The sequence below is a fragment of the Populus trichocarpa genome, chromosome 1 (assembly GCF_000002775.5).
Source record: "Populus trichocarpa isolate Nisqually-1 chromosome 1, P.trichocarpa_v4.1, whole genome shotgun sequence".
NCBI classification, from domain to species: Eukaryota; Viridiplantae; Streptophyta; class Magnoliopsida; order Malpighiales; family Salicaceae; genus Populus; species Populus trichocarpa.
Window position 1 is genome coordinate 30,938,086 of NC_037285.2, and position 16,434 is coordinate 30,954,519.

A 16,434-nucleotide genomic window follows, 5' to 3' on the forward strand; every position below is an offset into this window, starting at 1 on the left:
GAAAAGAAAAGAAAAGAAAAATTAGAAAAAGAGACTCATCGTTGACAAACCACCCAACCATCAACGACAAGTATTGTACCAGCTAAAAGAGAACGAGGCAATGCATCTAACTACATGGTGAATTATTAATTATCAATCATCAAAACCTCTATTATAGTAAAATTTCTTGATAAATCTAGTTATATGGTGAATCACAATTTTTGAATAATAAAAAAAATTGTGAAAAATAATCATTAATTTTTTATAAGATTGTATGAAAAAAATAAAAATAACCACTAATTATTGAGAGAATTTGGTTTTGAGGAAGTAATAAAAAAAAGAAAAATAAAAGTATGTTTAATTATTTTTATTATAATATTTATTTAATTGTCAATATATTTTTAGGATTTCGTTAGCTTTATTCAATAAGACAGCTGATTTTTAGGAAATTAGGAATTATTTATAATTTTATTTTGATTTATGTTTTGTATTATTAAGATTTTCTTAATTTTCTATTTATGCTGCTATATTAAACTTTTAGAAGAGGATATTTACTTTACTTTTAATGAAAACCCTGCTTCACGACAGCAGCTGCACATTATAGCCAGGTCAAGATACAAAGTTTATGATGTCCATTCATTATTATTTTTGTCTGCTTTAGGATAATTGGATAGGTGTTATAACCACTTGTTCTCTTCATCGTTACTAGAAAATTAATATATAAAAAAAATATTAATAGATTTTTTTAATATATTACAATGATATTTATCAATCGAATTTTTTATCATTAAATCCATCAATAAAAACCAATAAAAATATTCTTACGGTATATACAAAAAAAATCATAGTAGAAAAAGAAGAAATAAAAAAACCAAATAGTTCGATAACGTGTAAATTTTACAAACAACATCATCGACAAAATTAACCTAACGGTAAAATTCATCTATGAATATGCTGACGGAAAACTTCTGTCAATATATACTGACGACATTACAGAGGATATTACAGTGAGATTCAAGAAGACAAATCGTACGGTAATGTGATATTTCTACCAATAAAATTGCCGAGAGAGTTACCATCATATGTTGGATGTGTTTGTTTTTTCAATTCAACATGTTTTTTTGTAAAAGAAAAATAATTTATTTATTTTAATGGTTTTAATGTGTTAATATTAAAAATAAAAAATTTATAAAAATATTTTTTTAACTGAAATATACTTTTACAGAAGCACTGCATTATTAAACATTCACTTTATATTCAACTTTTCTTTCCTTGCCTTTTCAGTGAATTATCAAGACTGTCTGCCAATAGATTGGCCATGGAAATGAGGTGGATGAAAGCTTAGAGAATCAATAAATCTAAGATTTAAGGCCCCTTGATCATACCAAGCAAGTAATATAAATGGATATTGTTGCCTTTCTCTCTTACCACCACACTCAAAAAAAAAGAAAGGAAAAAACACACGCCCCTGCTCTAAGCCAAGGCAAGCTAGTGAATACATGAACTATCACAGCCCATATTAACAAAAAATTGCAGCACCTTGCTCCAAGTTCTCCCAACTATTTTGCCAGTCGATAACTACTAGTGTATTAAGGCCTTATTTGCGAACATTCTATTAAAATTTAATTTTTTTTATTAAAAATTATTTTTTTATATTTTTATATTATTTTGATATGTTGGTTTTAAAAATAATTTTTAAAAAATAAAAAAATATTATTTTAATATTATTTTAAATAAAAAATATTTTAAATTACAACCGCTTTACTATATTAAACAAGCTCCGAATGCCATACAATGCCATCAACTACTTGTAAAATTTGCTCTACAATCATCGATCCAATGGCTACATGTCATATCAAACTCCTAAAATATGTCGGACTTTTCCTAAACAAAAAGTATTATAGTTGTAGATGTGGTTTAAAATATTTTTTATTTAAAGATATATTGAAATAATATATATATATTTTTTTAAAAAAAATTATTTTTGAGATCAACATATCAAAACGATCTAAAAATATAAAAAAATAATTTTTAGTTAAAAAAATTAAAATTTTTAAAAACACAGGTTGAATCGTGTTTTCAAACAATCCCTACATTTCTCACCTGCTTCATTTCTATACGTGGTTATATTATAGTAGTAATTGTTTTTTAAAGTGTGTTTTGTTTAAAATTGTATTAAAATAATATTTTTTTATTTTTTAAAATTTATTTTTATATTAATACATTAAAATAATCTAAAAATATTATAAAAATAAATTTAAAATAAAAAAAATTAATTTTTTTTAAATACAAAAACAAACACTTGTATCTTGTAAGAGTCCAGGTGCACTTGGGTTTTTCATGAAACAATTCATTGTTTGTCCAACGTAGCGATCACACAAGGGACCCTCCTCATTAGCCAGCCAGCTTTGAAAGCACACCTGCTCCTGTGCGATCCAATCTCTTGAGTTTATTCATTTTATGGCATTTTTTTAGTGTTTTCAATGTAGGTATGTTGTATTATTATTCATTGCAAAAGTAGGTGCATTGTAATTAGCAAGCATAGCAGTCAATTCATCAAACGATAAAGATGAATAATTTTTCTTTTCGTTTTTTCAAAATCATATTCGTGATAGATTGAAAAGTTCGACTACAAAAGTTCTTGACAAGTGGGGGTTTACTCCTCGCATTTCCTTTTTGGCATAAAGTTTTTAAGATCAATCACGGATTATGAGTTCGCATAATTAGTATGATTATTATATTATTTTTACTTGCCATATTATTTTTAAAAATATGAGAGAATAATATAAATTATACTTTGAAACCTCACCTAAAAGTTTAAGCTATTGGGTTGAATTGGTTCTTTGACATGATATTAGAGCCTTGATGACTAAGCGGTCACGAGTTCGAATCTCACCATCTCTATTTATTTGATAAAAATTAAGCATAAGGTAGTGTGAGATTGTGCAAGTTTCAAGCCTAAACGGTTTTCACTTGAGAGGGTGTGTTAGAAAATAATATAAATCGTATCCTGGGACCTCACATAACAGCTTAAGCTATTGGGTTGAGAAGATTCTTTGACATTAAAATCATGAACTCAAAATATAACATATATTGAATAAAATCTTTTTTAATTATTAATATAGTAATATATTAAATGATATTTTTTTTAAATATCGAGAGAACAATATATTGGATTGACTCGAGTTAACCTATTAAATCTATAACCTGAGCGATGAGACTGCAATAACCCTTTAGAAAAAAAATCAAAATAAATTATGAAGATCAATTTATAATCATTCCAATATTGAAGGATGAAATTAAAAAGGATAAAAAAACTACCTAAGTCAACCTAGGTGTTAGCCAAACCCGTGACCCGGGTCATGAGATCTAGACATCCCTATAGAAAGTAAATCCAAAAAAATTATGAAGCACAATTTCTAACAAATGATGAAATCAAAAGAAAGATCAATTAAAAAGTAAAAAAAATAAAAATCCAAGTCAACTTGTTAAACTCATAATCTGGGTCTTGAGTCCGGAATAACTTTTTTTAAAAAAATATATGAAGCTTCATTTTCAACAGATCCAATCTTAGCGGTTGAAATCGAGAAATTTTTTTTTTATCCATTAGACATGGATTATGTAAACCCCTGTGAATAAACTAATAAAATTAAGGAAGGAAACAATAAGTTAAATGACAGAAATAAATATTTATCTCGTGGGAATAATTATTGATGGGAGAAATTAAACAAAATTATGGTGAAAGGGTTTTAAAAAAATGAATTTAGTGTAAACAACATTTTGAATAGATAAAAGTTTACCCAGAAAAATAAAAGGTTGAAAAGTGGGACATAAAGGAAATTAATCAAATTGTGATGTGTGTGTATAGAGAGAGAGAGAGGAGGCTTGGCCGTCCAACATAGGAAGAGAGAAAAAGAGAGAACTCTATAGAATTCTAAGGAAACTTAGGAGAAAGTGGAAATTAGAGAGAAAATCTTGAAGATTAATAGAAATTAAGTGTGTTAAACACTAAATTAAGATGAAATCAAGTAAAAGGAGGTAAAAAATGGGAAAAGAAGGCCAAACAAGGAAGGAGGAGAGAAAGGAAAATCTAGGAAGTTATTTAGAGCACATTTAAGGCTTGTACAGGTACTTGGTAAGGTATTCTCCTTTGATTTTAACAAATTTAGATGAAAAGTAGATAAATTGAGTTGACAAAATTTGACAAAACTCATGGTTGTGTCTTATGGTGTATAGCCGACCATGAAAGAAGAAATTGAGGGGTGAATTAAATTAGTATATCTTGAATGTGTACATGTGTAAATCTAAAAAAATTAAAGAAGAAATTAAGGTTATTGGAAGGGGGAGGAACCAGTCATGGTAGGTGAAAATAGGAAACATTTGATATAAACTTGTATATGAGGAAAATGTGAGTGAATTGTAGTAAGAGATGAAATTATGTTAGAGGAAGAAATAGTTTACGTAATGTGATGAAGAGAAGTTGTTACTAAAAAATGAGGGTTACTCAAAGGAAAAAAAAAAAAAAGAAGAAGAAATGAGAACTTAAATAGTTAAGTGAATTGTTGTATGATGAATGATGAACTAACTAAGGCAAAATTATATGAATATGGTGAAATCATGTTTATTTTGTTAGTGTAAACATGTTGATGATGTTTTGAAATTTACTAGAATTTAGAATGAATTAGTATATGTTGATTGATAATGAAATGGTCTGTTTGATATGGTTTATAAGTAATTGGACTATTTGAGGCGATAATTTTATTAAATAATTTATCGTGCCTTGAAATTAAGCACATTGAGTTTATGTAGAAGTTTATATTGAGTCAGAATTCTATTATTCCAGGAGAGGTTGTTAGGATAGGATCTCGGGTAGGAGGAGTTGGACGATCGCGAGTAGGAGGTAGGTGCTTTTCACCTCATTTAAATTTTGGAATTCATGTTTATAATTGTATTTTTAAATTTTACAGTTATTAGATGTGTATGTCACACACACACACACATATAAGAAACTAAAAGGATAAAAATAGTAACAGATTTATGGATAACCGTGAGGGATTACCGAATTATTAACAATAAGAAAAATTACAGGATTGATGGATAACCATGTTAACAAATTATTTGCAATCAGAGGAATTGCTGGATTTATAGGCAACCATGAGGAGTTACTAGAATAATGAAACATAGGAGTTGCCAGATTTATGGGTAATTGTGAGGAGTTACCGAATTATTAACAATCAGATGGATTGTTGGAATTATTGGTAACCATGAAAGGTTATTGGATTAATAGCTATAAGATTGATTGCCAAAATTATTGGTGACCGTGAGGAGTTACCAGAATATTAACAATAAGAGGAATTGCTGGATTTATAGGTAGTGTATACTGATGTATTTATACCCTTTTGTTGTTGCTTAGACTAATAGTACCATATAACTTATAATTATAGATCTTTGAATTGAATCTTGAACATTATAATTAAATGCATGATATGATATTAAAATGAATGGTAATGATTGTGATTACATGTGTTGTGAAATGGTGAGTCCAAGATTGTTGGACAATAATTGAGCTGCGTGTGTGATGAGTATATCAAAGTGTTATGGGCATTTTATCGATAACTGGAAATCTTTTAGTATATGGAAGATTCTGTCAAAATTTCAATAAAATTCTCATAGAACTAAGCTTATATAAAAAAATTCACCAAAAAAATTAGAGATTTTTTTATAGGAAACAAAGCTCAAAATGTATGAAATTGTTGAGGTTGTTACATATTAGCTAGAAAAGGTTTGGGAATTATTTGTGATAGTAGCCGGAAAAGGTTTGGGAATGACTAAAATTTGTCGGTGAAAAAGATTGGAAAAGGGTTATAATTTTTTGTTAGCAGTGGATGGAAATGAAAGAGTGTTTGTTGATTATCAAAATGTGATGCTTGTTGTTGCTGGTAAAAAGTACGGGGAATTGGAGTGATAATTTTCATTATATTTTTGCTTTAGGGTCCTTATAGTTATTTTTTGAAAAAATAATAGCAATTTTATAAATATTTAGACAACTTTTGTTGACTTTTTTTAAGAAGATGTAAAGTATTATCTAAATTATAAACTACAAGAGGCAAAGTATAATTTTTCAGACTATGAAGGTAAAGTGTAATTCACACCAAATCATGGGATGAAAAGCGTACATGCATGGGCTCTTCCTTTCCTGGCTGAGGGTGTTGGGATTTTTTTGGCTGTTTTTGTTTTTTAGTATATTTAGGTTAACATTAATTTTATAAAAATAAAATATTGAACACAATAGAGTTTATATGACGGATCATGGGTTCGACAGGTTAAGCCATAACATCTAGTTTATTTTTTTAATACATTTTTTGTCCTTTAATTTAAAAGAAAAAAAATACAATTTCATCATTTTGTTATTGATTATCTTTTTTTTTTATTTAACTTAAAACCAAAAAAATACAATCTGACCATTTGTTATCAATAATCTGCTTTTGTTATCTCATTCCCAACACACATGTCATGATTTTTTTCTTTTAAAAAATATTTCATATAAAAAATTCTCATGTGCTTTATTGTCATATAAATCTATCTAATGAAAAATAATTTATGGGATAAATTTTTTATTGAATCCGACAATATACATGACTTGTGTCGCGAGATTGGTTGATTGACTTGAGATCACACATGTTTTTTTTAAAGAATTTTGTTTTTTTTAATTAATTTTATCCTTTAATATTGAGTTAGTTGAAGATTTTGGTTTTTATTTTATTTTCTTCAAGATTATCCCTACAAGTTTTGCATGTCAACTTGGATTGACCTAAGTAAATCTAATATATTTTTATCTTAATATTAAAAAATATATATAATTCAATATACAGGTGATTTGAAATTAATGGTTAATATATATATATATATATATATATATATATATATATATATATATATATATATATATATATATAGAAGACACGATAACAATACCTAAATTTTTTTAATGCTTGAAAAATAACTTCCTTCGATCTCTAGCATAGCGCGAGCCTATAAGTTAGTCTCATGTGATACATGCATGCGCATGCAAGTCATGTGACCGCATTTCGGAACCATTAAGGCATCAAGACTGGTGTGCTTTAATTTTTTCACTTAATTTTCTAATGAAAGAATATTCGAGAGGGGATAAGTTTTTCTGAGGGTAAAAGAAAGAGGAGGACCAAAAAAAAAAAAAAAAAAAAAAACTCAAAGAGAGTGCCAGCTATATTTGTTCACAGAAGCAAGTTCAATCCAGACGGTGGGGAGATACAAAACCCAAATAGCTACTTCCTAGTTCCTCCTTTTAATTCCAAACTTTGCTAATTTATCATTGTCACCTTTGCTAAAACTGGTGAGAGTGGAAAAGCCCTATCAGAACCCTCAAACACCATAGATCCTAACTAGAAAGCCAAAAAAAAAAAAAAAACTATGCTATAACCTATAACAATTCAACTAACTTGCAATGATAATTATAATAATAATAATAATGAATACTCTTAGGCTAGAACCCAACAATAAAAATCGATTGGAATCCTAAGAAATATAGCTCAATTGGTTAAGTTTTAAATTTGTTTTTCAAAGATAATCAGTTCGAGTATCATAAATTTTAGGACTGCTAGAGGTTTACATAGTCATTAATTTTATGATCTCAAAAAATTAATCAAGATATATATAAATTGATCCAAACATTCATGATTAAAAAAAAAAACCCAATTGAATGGTAGGTCAACTACTAAGAGATTCAGGTTGAGCTTCCTTTTAATGGGAATTGGAATCCAATCTTAAATAGTTAAAGGCTGGAATCAATTTCTAAGCAATTGCACATATAGAATCTGCTTACAGAGAATTTAAACAGAGATTCTGACAAAGTGGAGATGCTGAATTCACGATTTCCAACTAAAGGCTGGAACCTAAATTTTTACTTAACGTTATTTTTTAAAATATTTTTTATTTAAAAATATATTAAAATAATATTTTTAAATTTTTTAAAAATTATTTTTGATATCAGTGCATCAAAATAATTAAAAAAAATTAAAAATATATTCGTTTAAAATAAAGAAAAAATAAAAAAATTTCAATTTTTTTTAAAATATTTTTAAAATACATAAACAAACAAAAAGGACATTGGGATAACAGGCGTGAGTCCACACATGCAGGCTATCGAATAGGCGCAGACTTTTAGCAGAGTAAAAATTGCCATATTTCTTTTATCTGCTTTTGGCCCAATACAGAAATACAGATCAGCCCACAGTTGGCCTTTCTGTATAAGAGTCCAAATATTAAAAACGAAGGCCCAACCCATAAAAGGGAACATCGGGAAACACAAAACAAACATCACCGAAAGCGCACATTAGCAGGAACGGAAAGCCCTCTTTTTTTCTTAGCGACGGTGGCCCTGATTTAGAGGCTTCTTTTACTCTCCACCACCACCACAATCAACCGCTTTTTTCTTCTTCTTGTTCGCTCGTCACAAATTCTCCCTCTCTCTTTCCAAATCAAAACTACTGTGCAGAAACTGCTACTATATGCAGCAAAAATAAAATGCTAAGGTCAGTTCTCTAAACTAAAATGATATCAGTTTCATTTTTCTATATATCCCCTTTTTATTCGCCTTTTCTCTAGGAAACTGCAGAAGATAAACTAAAATCTCCGATAAAAGTTAAGTTTAGAGAGAAGATAAAACCTGTTTTGGTGTTCCATGCTTTTGTTTTGTTTGAGCTTTAAAAGGAATGTTGCGTAGAAATGTCGCCCGAGTGAAGAAGAAGCTCTTTGATAGATTTCTCTCTCTCTCTCTCTCTTAAAAAAAAAAAAAAGAGAGAGAAAAGAAGAATTAAATTGATATATATATATATATATATATATATATATATATATATATATATATATATTTTTGAAAGTGTAGCCTTGCAATCTAATGCTTAAGTTAGCTACATATAATTTAGTTTATGCCAAGTAAATTATGCATTAAAAGGAAAAAAGAGAGAGAGAGAGCACGGGAATATGTTTTTAAGGTCCTATCAGCTTAGTGCTAAATAATTGCCAGGGAATGAGGGTAGAGGTTTTGGACCATGGAGGCTAGAATTTATTATATTCAAGAATTTATCACTTATCCTGTTAATTGATGCTAGCTAGGTTTGCACAACTTGAACAATTAGTGCAACTGAAGGGACGATGACAGACTTGAGTTCTTGAGAAGATTTGCTTGAATCTACTCATGTGAAGACGAAGTAAAAAATTATTCCTTAATTGTCTAGTCATATATAGCTCACTGCCTTGCTTTGTCCATGCTTGTTTATTTGGACTATTTTTTTGAGAACCGATCCTCTCTCTCCCTCTAGGAAATTTCCTGATGTTTAATGTATGCTGCAAGTGTATGGAAAATAGATAGGAGAATAATATCCATGCTATTTGTAGTGACTGGGACTTGTTCTTTTCACAGTAGTTTTGAGGGAAGACCCTTCAAATACAAAGTTGGATTTTGAATTCTAGAGAGCTGATATATTTTACTTAAAGCCTATGTCCGAGGCTGAGCACATGGGTGTTTCTCCATCAAAAGTTTCTCATACTAAAAGTTATTCATGCCCTGCACAAACTACACTGGAAAATACGCATGAACCCAGTGCTGAATACAAGTTTGGTGGATATCCGGAAGAGAGACATAAGCTTGAGTGTGAAATCATACAAACTGAAGCTGGAGATAACAGGGCTGCAGTTCTCCAATCTTGTTCTGGTGAAGTTGTGCAACCATCTACTGACGATTTAACAAAAAGTCCTCTTATTGATTTGGACCCACCTCCTGACGATGCAAGGAGTGCTCTGTTTGATAATAGTCCAAGACCTATATCAACCGCTATGGATCAGAAACTTGAGCCAGGTGCTACAAGTGTGAATACTGCTTGTGTGCATAGTGAATCATCAAAAGCAATTGACTCTAGTATTCTACTGGATGAACCTAGGAATAGCAACACAGAATTGTCAAGCTGCATTGCAAATGAAACCTCACAAGCATCACTTGAAGGTCTAGCCAATGATTCTCGTGCTGAAGATGCAGGACTGTCACTTGTAGAGGCAAGCAATAGTGACCTGATTGATGAAAGTTCATACTCTCAACAAACTACATCTGGACAGACACGTGAGTTTCATTCTGACAGAGCTTGTTGTAAACCATTGGAAGAAAGACAGAAGCCCGGCTCTGAACTTGCAGAAAATGAATCAATGGAAATTGGCATTGGATTACCCAGTGGTATTGCTATTGAGAATTTGGAGCCGCTTACTGAACTTGTGACCAAGAGTTGTCCTATCAAACATATAGGCTTGCCTCCTGGTGATGACATCAGCATTCCTGCAAATGAACAAATAAGACCTACTCATGATAAGGAGTCCAAATACCCTGATTGTGAACATTTGGAAAAGCTATCTGGAATTGTGATTGGTATTACTAGTCAAGGTGTACCCAGTGTTAAGAGAACTTCAAAATTGTCAGGGAAGAAATATACAAGTTCTTCGAGAAAAAGTGATAGAGTTCTCCGGTCAAATTCACAAGAGAAACCTAAAGCTCCCGAGTCGAGTAATAATTCTACTAATGTTAATTCCACTGGTGAGGAAAAAGGGAAAAGGAGGAAAAAGAGAAGAGGGAAAAGTATAGTGGCTGATGAATATTCCAGAATCAGGGCACGTCTTAGGTACTTGTTGAATCGGATGAGCTATGAGCAAAGCTTGATCACTGCTTATTCCGGGGAAGGCTGGAAAGGACTTAGGTGTGTACTATTCACTTCTCCATAGCCTTTTCTTGTGTTTTGTTTTCAGTTAATTTTGTCATCACATAATGTTTTTGTTTTGATTTTAGTACTAAATTTTACAGTATAGAAAGTTAAATCCAAATTTAAGTGCTGGCTATCCACCGGGGATTTATTGCATTTGGAAATTGAATACAAGTTAATTTGCGAAGCCAATGTCAGAACAAAAATTTAGAACAGGGATTTTTTTTAGATAAACTTGCAATGAGTTCAAAAGTTATTCACATTGGATAACATATGTGATGCTTGGCCTTTGAACCAGATGATCATCATTGTTAATCGATTCCATAACAAGAAGTGCTTAATAAATGAGCAGTGGGATTTTTAAAGGATGCCGATTTATTTTTTTTTGAAACAAGGAATTGAAGATGATATTAGTTCAACTTTTAGTGTTTTTGCCAAGTAATATCCCTCTTCTCTAGTGCATGTTTCTCTGTGGGCTCACAGTTTCTCACTCCAGCCAATTTTTTTTTTCTCCAAAAATTTTTCATTGCCTATATTATGGTGTACATGACTAAATGTATCAATATCTTCATCAAGGAGGCTAATTTGAGGGATCTAAGGAATTGAATTTACATGTATGATTATGAGAAATAGAAGAAACCTTTTTGTTTATAAATGAAATCCAGTTTGACCTGCCCTTTAAAATGATGGGATCTCAAGCTGTTTCTTTACATTATATGTGTATTGATCTGTTCTCCACTGGAGAGCTTATCTGTAATTGTTTCTTTGACCACTAATGTAATTTGCCAGCCTAGAAAAGTTAAAACCTGAGAAGGAGTTGCAACGGGCCACATCTGAAATCATCAGACGCAAAGTGAAAATAAGGGATTTATTTCAACATATTGATTCACTATGCGGTGAAGGAAGGTTCCCAGCATCTTTGTTTGATTCTGAAGGACAAATTGACAGTGAGGATGTAGGATTATTTTATTTTTGTCATCTTCTCTTGTTAACAAATTTCTTATATCCATAATTGTTGCTGTTTAGGATGGTTTTTGTAGCATTGAATATCTCTTGGAATGTAATTACTTAGACTAAATCCATTTGTGGCAGATATTCTGTGCAAAATGTGGATCCAAAGATTTGACTGCTGATAATGATATTATACTATGTGATGGTGCTTGCGACCGAGGGTTTCATCAATTCTGTTTGGTACCACCATTGTTAAGAGAAGACAGTAATGATCTATCCACTTGTTTGATGGCACTGAGTTGAATAATGGTTCCTCTTTGGTGATTTCTACTTTCCTGATTGCTTTTTTGCATTTTTCATATAGTTCCTCCTGGTGATGAGGGCTGGTTATGCCCTGGATGTGATTGCAAAGTTGACTGCATTGACTTGCTTAATGACTCTCAAGGAACAAATATATCTATCAGTGACAGATGGGATGTAATTATGCGGCCCCAGCCTTAACATTTGTTTTTTAGAAACTTGAGTTTGTTCCTTATTGTACTCCCATCCCTTGTGCAGAATGTTTTCCCCGAGGCAGCTGCAGTAGCATCTGGACAAAAACTCGACTACAACTTTGGATTGTCTTCTGATGATTCTGATGATAATGATTATGATCCTGATGGTCCAGATATTGACGAGAAGAGTCAGGAGGAATCAAGCTCTGACGAATCTGACTTCAGTTCTGCGTCTGATGAATTTGAGGCTCCACCTGATGATAAACAGTACTTGGGGCTCCCTTCTGATGATTCAGAGGATGATGACTATGATCCTGATGCTCCAGTTCTCGAGGAGAAGCTGAAGCAGGAAAGTTCCAGTTCTGATTTTACTTCGGACTCTGAGGATCTTGATGCCACTCTTAATGGTGATGGGTTGTCTTTAGGAGATGAATACCACATGCCTATTGAACCTCATGAAGATTCTAATGGGCGAAGATCGAGATTTGGTGGAAAGAAGAATCATTCTTTAAACAGCAAGCTTTTATCCATGCTAGAACCAGATTCTCACCAAGAAAAGTCTGCACCTGTTTCTGGAAAAAGAAATATTGAAAGATTGGACTACAAGAAGCTCTATGATGTGAGTGCCTCTGATCTTATAGCATATGAAACAGGATTCCGATTACATGGTCTTGGTGCTTTTTTAAGTTGTTGCATAACACACTATTATTTCAAGCATTATCATATAATTAGAGTTAATCCTGGTCTTTTGTTTCAAATAGGTGTTTTTCCTGCTTCTTGTTGATAAGCGAAGACATTGTGATTCTTTCCATATAAATAAAACTATTTTTAACCTGACTAGTGTCTGTTCCACTCCTTTTCAGAGAAGAGCATCAAATATAGGGAAGGAATTATTGATAGATGTCATGCACTATATACTCTCATGGAATTACAATAATTATAAAAGCAGAATTTTCCATTCTTTGTAACATGTTAATACCAAATATGGATGATTCTTGGAAGCAAATATAACGGTAATGCTTCCATATGAATGTATGAATGTAGTGCCCACACATTTGTGTACAAAATAGTTTGTGCCACATCATAGATAACGCTACATATATCAAAATCTTCAGCAATTTTTTCTTTTCCTAAACCAATAAGATAAAGCTTCTTAGGCGAAAACTTTCTCGGAATTATTTCACATTAAATTTTGTTCACCTTCTGTCCCCATAGAGGGTATAAACTTAGTTTCAAATATTAAGATTTTATTCTTGATATGATGCAACTTTTTAATCATATGATTTTTTCTCTCAATAGTTCGATTTCTTGTTTCTGTTCTCTATTTGTGAAGGAAACATATGGAAACATTTCTACTTCAAGTGATGATGATTACACTGATACTGTTGCACCAAGGAAGAGGAGGAAAAACACTGGAGATGTTGCTATGGGGATAGCAAATGGAGATGCTTCTGTTACTGAGAATGGATTGAATAGCAAGAATATGAATCAGGAATTAAAGAAGAATGAACATACTTCTGGGAGAACTCACCAAAACTCGAGCTTTCAAGATACAAATGTTTCCCCAGCAAAAACACATGTTGGCGAATCTCTCTCTGGTTCTAGCAGTAAAAGAGTTAGGCCCTCTGCTTATAAAAAACTTGGAGAAGCTGTAACTCAGGTATGTTTTTGTGAGTTATTTATTTAATATGTTCAACAGTACTGATAACTCATAAAACCTCATGTGAGTTGAAGATATCATGCCATTATTCGGTATCATCTCCTCATCATGGTGCTGGGTATTATTGAAAATGTGCAGTATGATTTATTTGTCCTCTTTTTAGCAAAAAAAACGAAATGAATAATCTTTTTTTTAGTCCTCCGTGTTTCATATTCTTCTTTAATCCTTCAATTGCATGCTGGTCTGTGTTGAGTTGGCATTATTTTTAGGCTTCGAAGTTTGCTTTAACAAATTATACTTGTGCATGCAAGGTTCAGAAATGATCCAATTACATGAGAAACTTTTCAAGTGCTTTGCAAAAGCTGCTTATTTAGTTGTTGAAGAAAGAAAAATATCAAAGATTGATATGGAGACTGGAGAGATTATTATTTATTTTCTATGTGAAAAATGTTGAAATCAAGTCTTTGCCAGCTTCTGGTTTCAAGATTTTTTTGATATCATGGTGTTATACCCTTGTCAGTGTTCTCTTTGGAACAATAATATTTCTTGCAACTTCATTTTTGGTCCCTCCCAACTCCATCTCTTTCTGACACACACACACACACACACAAAGGATGACAAAGGTTAAGGCGATGATCATTCTTGTATGCAGAAACTGTACAGTTTCTTCAAGGAAAATCGGTATCCTGACCAAGCTGCAAAGGCAAGTTTGGCAGAAGAGCTAGGAATTACTTTTGAGCAGGTCATACAACTGGAAAATTGTTTTATTCTTTTTAAAATTTACTTTCATTTGGGTGAAAGATAAGAGAAATTAGTTTCAGGTTTTCGTAATATAGAAGTTGTATTATGCAGGTTAACAAGTGGTTCATGAATGCTCGTTGGAGCTTCAACCATTCATCACCTGAAGGTACAAGTAAAGCTGAAAGTGCTTCAGGAAAGGGTAGCTGTGATGGGCATGTGAGGGATAGTGAATCGAAGAACCAAAAGAGCAATAAACAAAAAACTAGTACCCCAAAATCTAGGAGATAGTGTGAAGTAGATCTTCAAAAATATTTTATTGAATCAAGAATGGAGGAAGCCGAGGTCTCCTTTCAATTTGCACAAAACTCTTGTGCAAATTGTTGGTCGGGAAATCCATTTTATTCTATGATCCTAGTAGACGAACTGACCATTTACCTTCTGCAAGAACAAGATGCTAGGAGATAATATACTGGTTTTATTGCCAACGACTGACTCTGCCATGAAGGTGACCCCAAGACTCTACTGTTGTGCTGCAATTGGTGATTCGCTCATTGCTGTTTTCTTTTATTAGTAAGTTGCCTTATTTTAATTCAACTCCATTCACAAGGAATTTTACAATAAAAAAATGTTGAGCGAGTCCAGCTCATCATCAATACCTTTATTTTTCATTTTTTAATGAGATTATAATTTGTTCTCTATGTTAAATCTCCAAGTCACCAATTTATGCTCAATTTCTTTGCATCTAGTTTGATATCGCATTGCTTCAAGTTTGCAATTTGGTATGCAACCTAGAACATAGAGAAACAACATCCTAGAAATGTCATATTTGGCAATTAACAGAAAATCAGTGGTCTTTTATTTCCTTAACTGGGGACATGAAGGAAGGTGTTTTGATTATTGTCTCTGATCGAAGTCGAAGAATGCATGCCCATTTTGATCAATGCAGTAGTTACTGGTGGGTTTTACTGATCAAATGATTTATAACTTTCCTGTCTTGTTTTTCTTTTCCTAAGAAATAGTATTATTCTTTCGGAAATAATCCAAATATACAAAAATAAACAAATAAATACTTTGGCTCGATGTAATTCTACAAATCTCTGGTGGAAAAACACTGTATATAAATCTTTGTTTATTGTGTATTTTAATTGTAAATTAATGGTTTTGTTCTTGAAAAAACTCTCAATAAATCTTTTTTAATTAAGTAAAAATTGATGGTTTTTTAAAAGAAGTTATTAAACTCAACTACATTCATCAACCGAGTTGCGGAGTTATTTAATATGCCATTTTTTTAATATATTTTTTTAAAATTTATTGGTTTTTTTATAGAAGTTGACCAATGCCTTTTTCCAGTTATCCAGATTTTCTTTGAACCCATTAAATCAACCAATTCATACTAAGTTAGTTTTTATATGATTCAATTGGAAACTCTAGGGGTGAGTAAAAAAACTGAAAAACTAAGAAAATCAAGAAAACCGAAAAAAATAACTGAAAAAACCGAACCGTGAAAAAAACTGATTAAATCGATTAAAATTTTGAAAAAACCAGTCGGTTTGGTTTCGGTTTTATAAGTCTAAAACCGAACTGAACCCAAACCGAGCTAAACCGGAAAAAAACTGATCCAAACTGAAAAAACCAAGTCAAACTAGTTTGACCGGTTTTTGTCCTAAAAACCGAATCGAATCGAAACCGGTCGGTTTGAACCGGTTTTGGTTTTTTTTAAAAAATATTTCGGTTTGGTTATTTTTTTTAATAAAAACCGAACCGAAAATAATCATCCCTAAAAAACTCGCTCTAAACAAGAAGTCAAATTAAAAGATTTCAAGATTTA

General features: G+C 31.5%; 1 protein-coding gene across 2 annotated transcripts; it reads left to right on the plus strand.

The window, feature by feature from the left end:
* The first annotated feature begins 8,338 nt into the window (after positions 1-8,338).
* Positions 8,339-15,304, plus strand: LOC7465051 (homeobox protein HAT3.1). 2 transcript variants are annotated; one of them, XM_024588804.2, is made up of 9 exons: positions 8,339-8,549; positions 9,440-10,757; positions 11,550-11,715; positions 11,853-11,976; positions 12,076-12,188; positions 12,270-12,824; positions 13,539-13,865; positions 14,518-14,607; positions 14,718-15,304. In XM_024588804.2, the coding sequence occupies exons 2-9, from the start codon at positions 9,517-9,519 to the stop codon at positions 14,892-14,894; spliced, it is 2,793 nt and encodes a 930-aa protein (XP_024444572.1). In that variant the 5' UTR covers positions 8,339-8,549; positions 9,440-9,516; the 3' UTR covers positions 14,895-15,304. The 2 variants fall into 2 exon arrangements, with proteins under 2 accessions (XP_024444572.1, XP_002300247.3); XM_002300211.4 differs by having other exon boundaries at positions 9,443-10,757.
* The last annotated feature ends 1,130 nt before the right edge of the window (positions 15,305-16,434 follow it).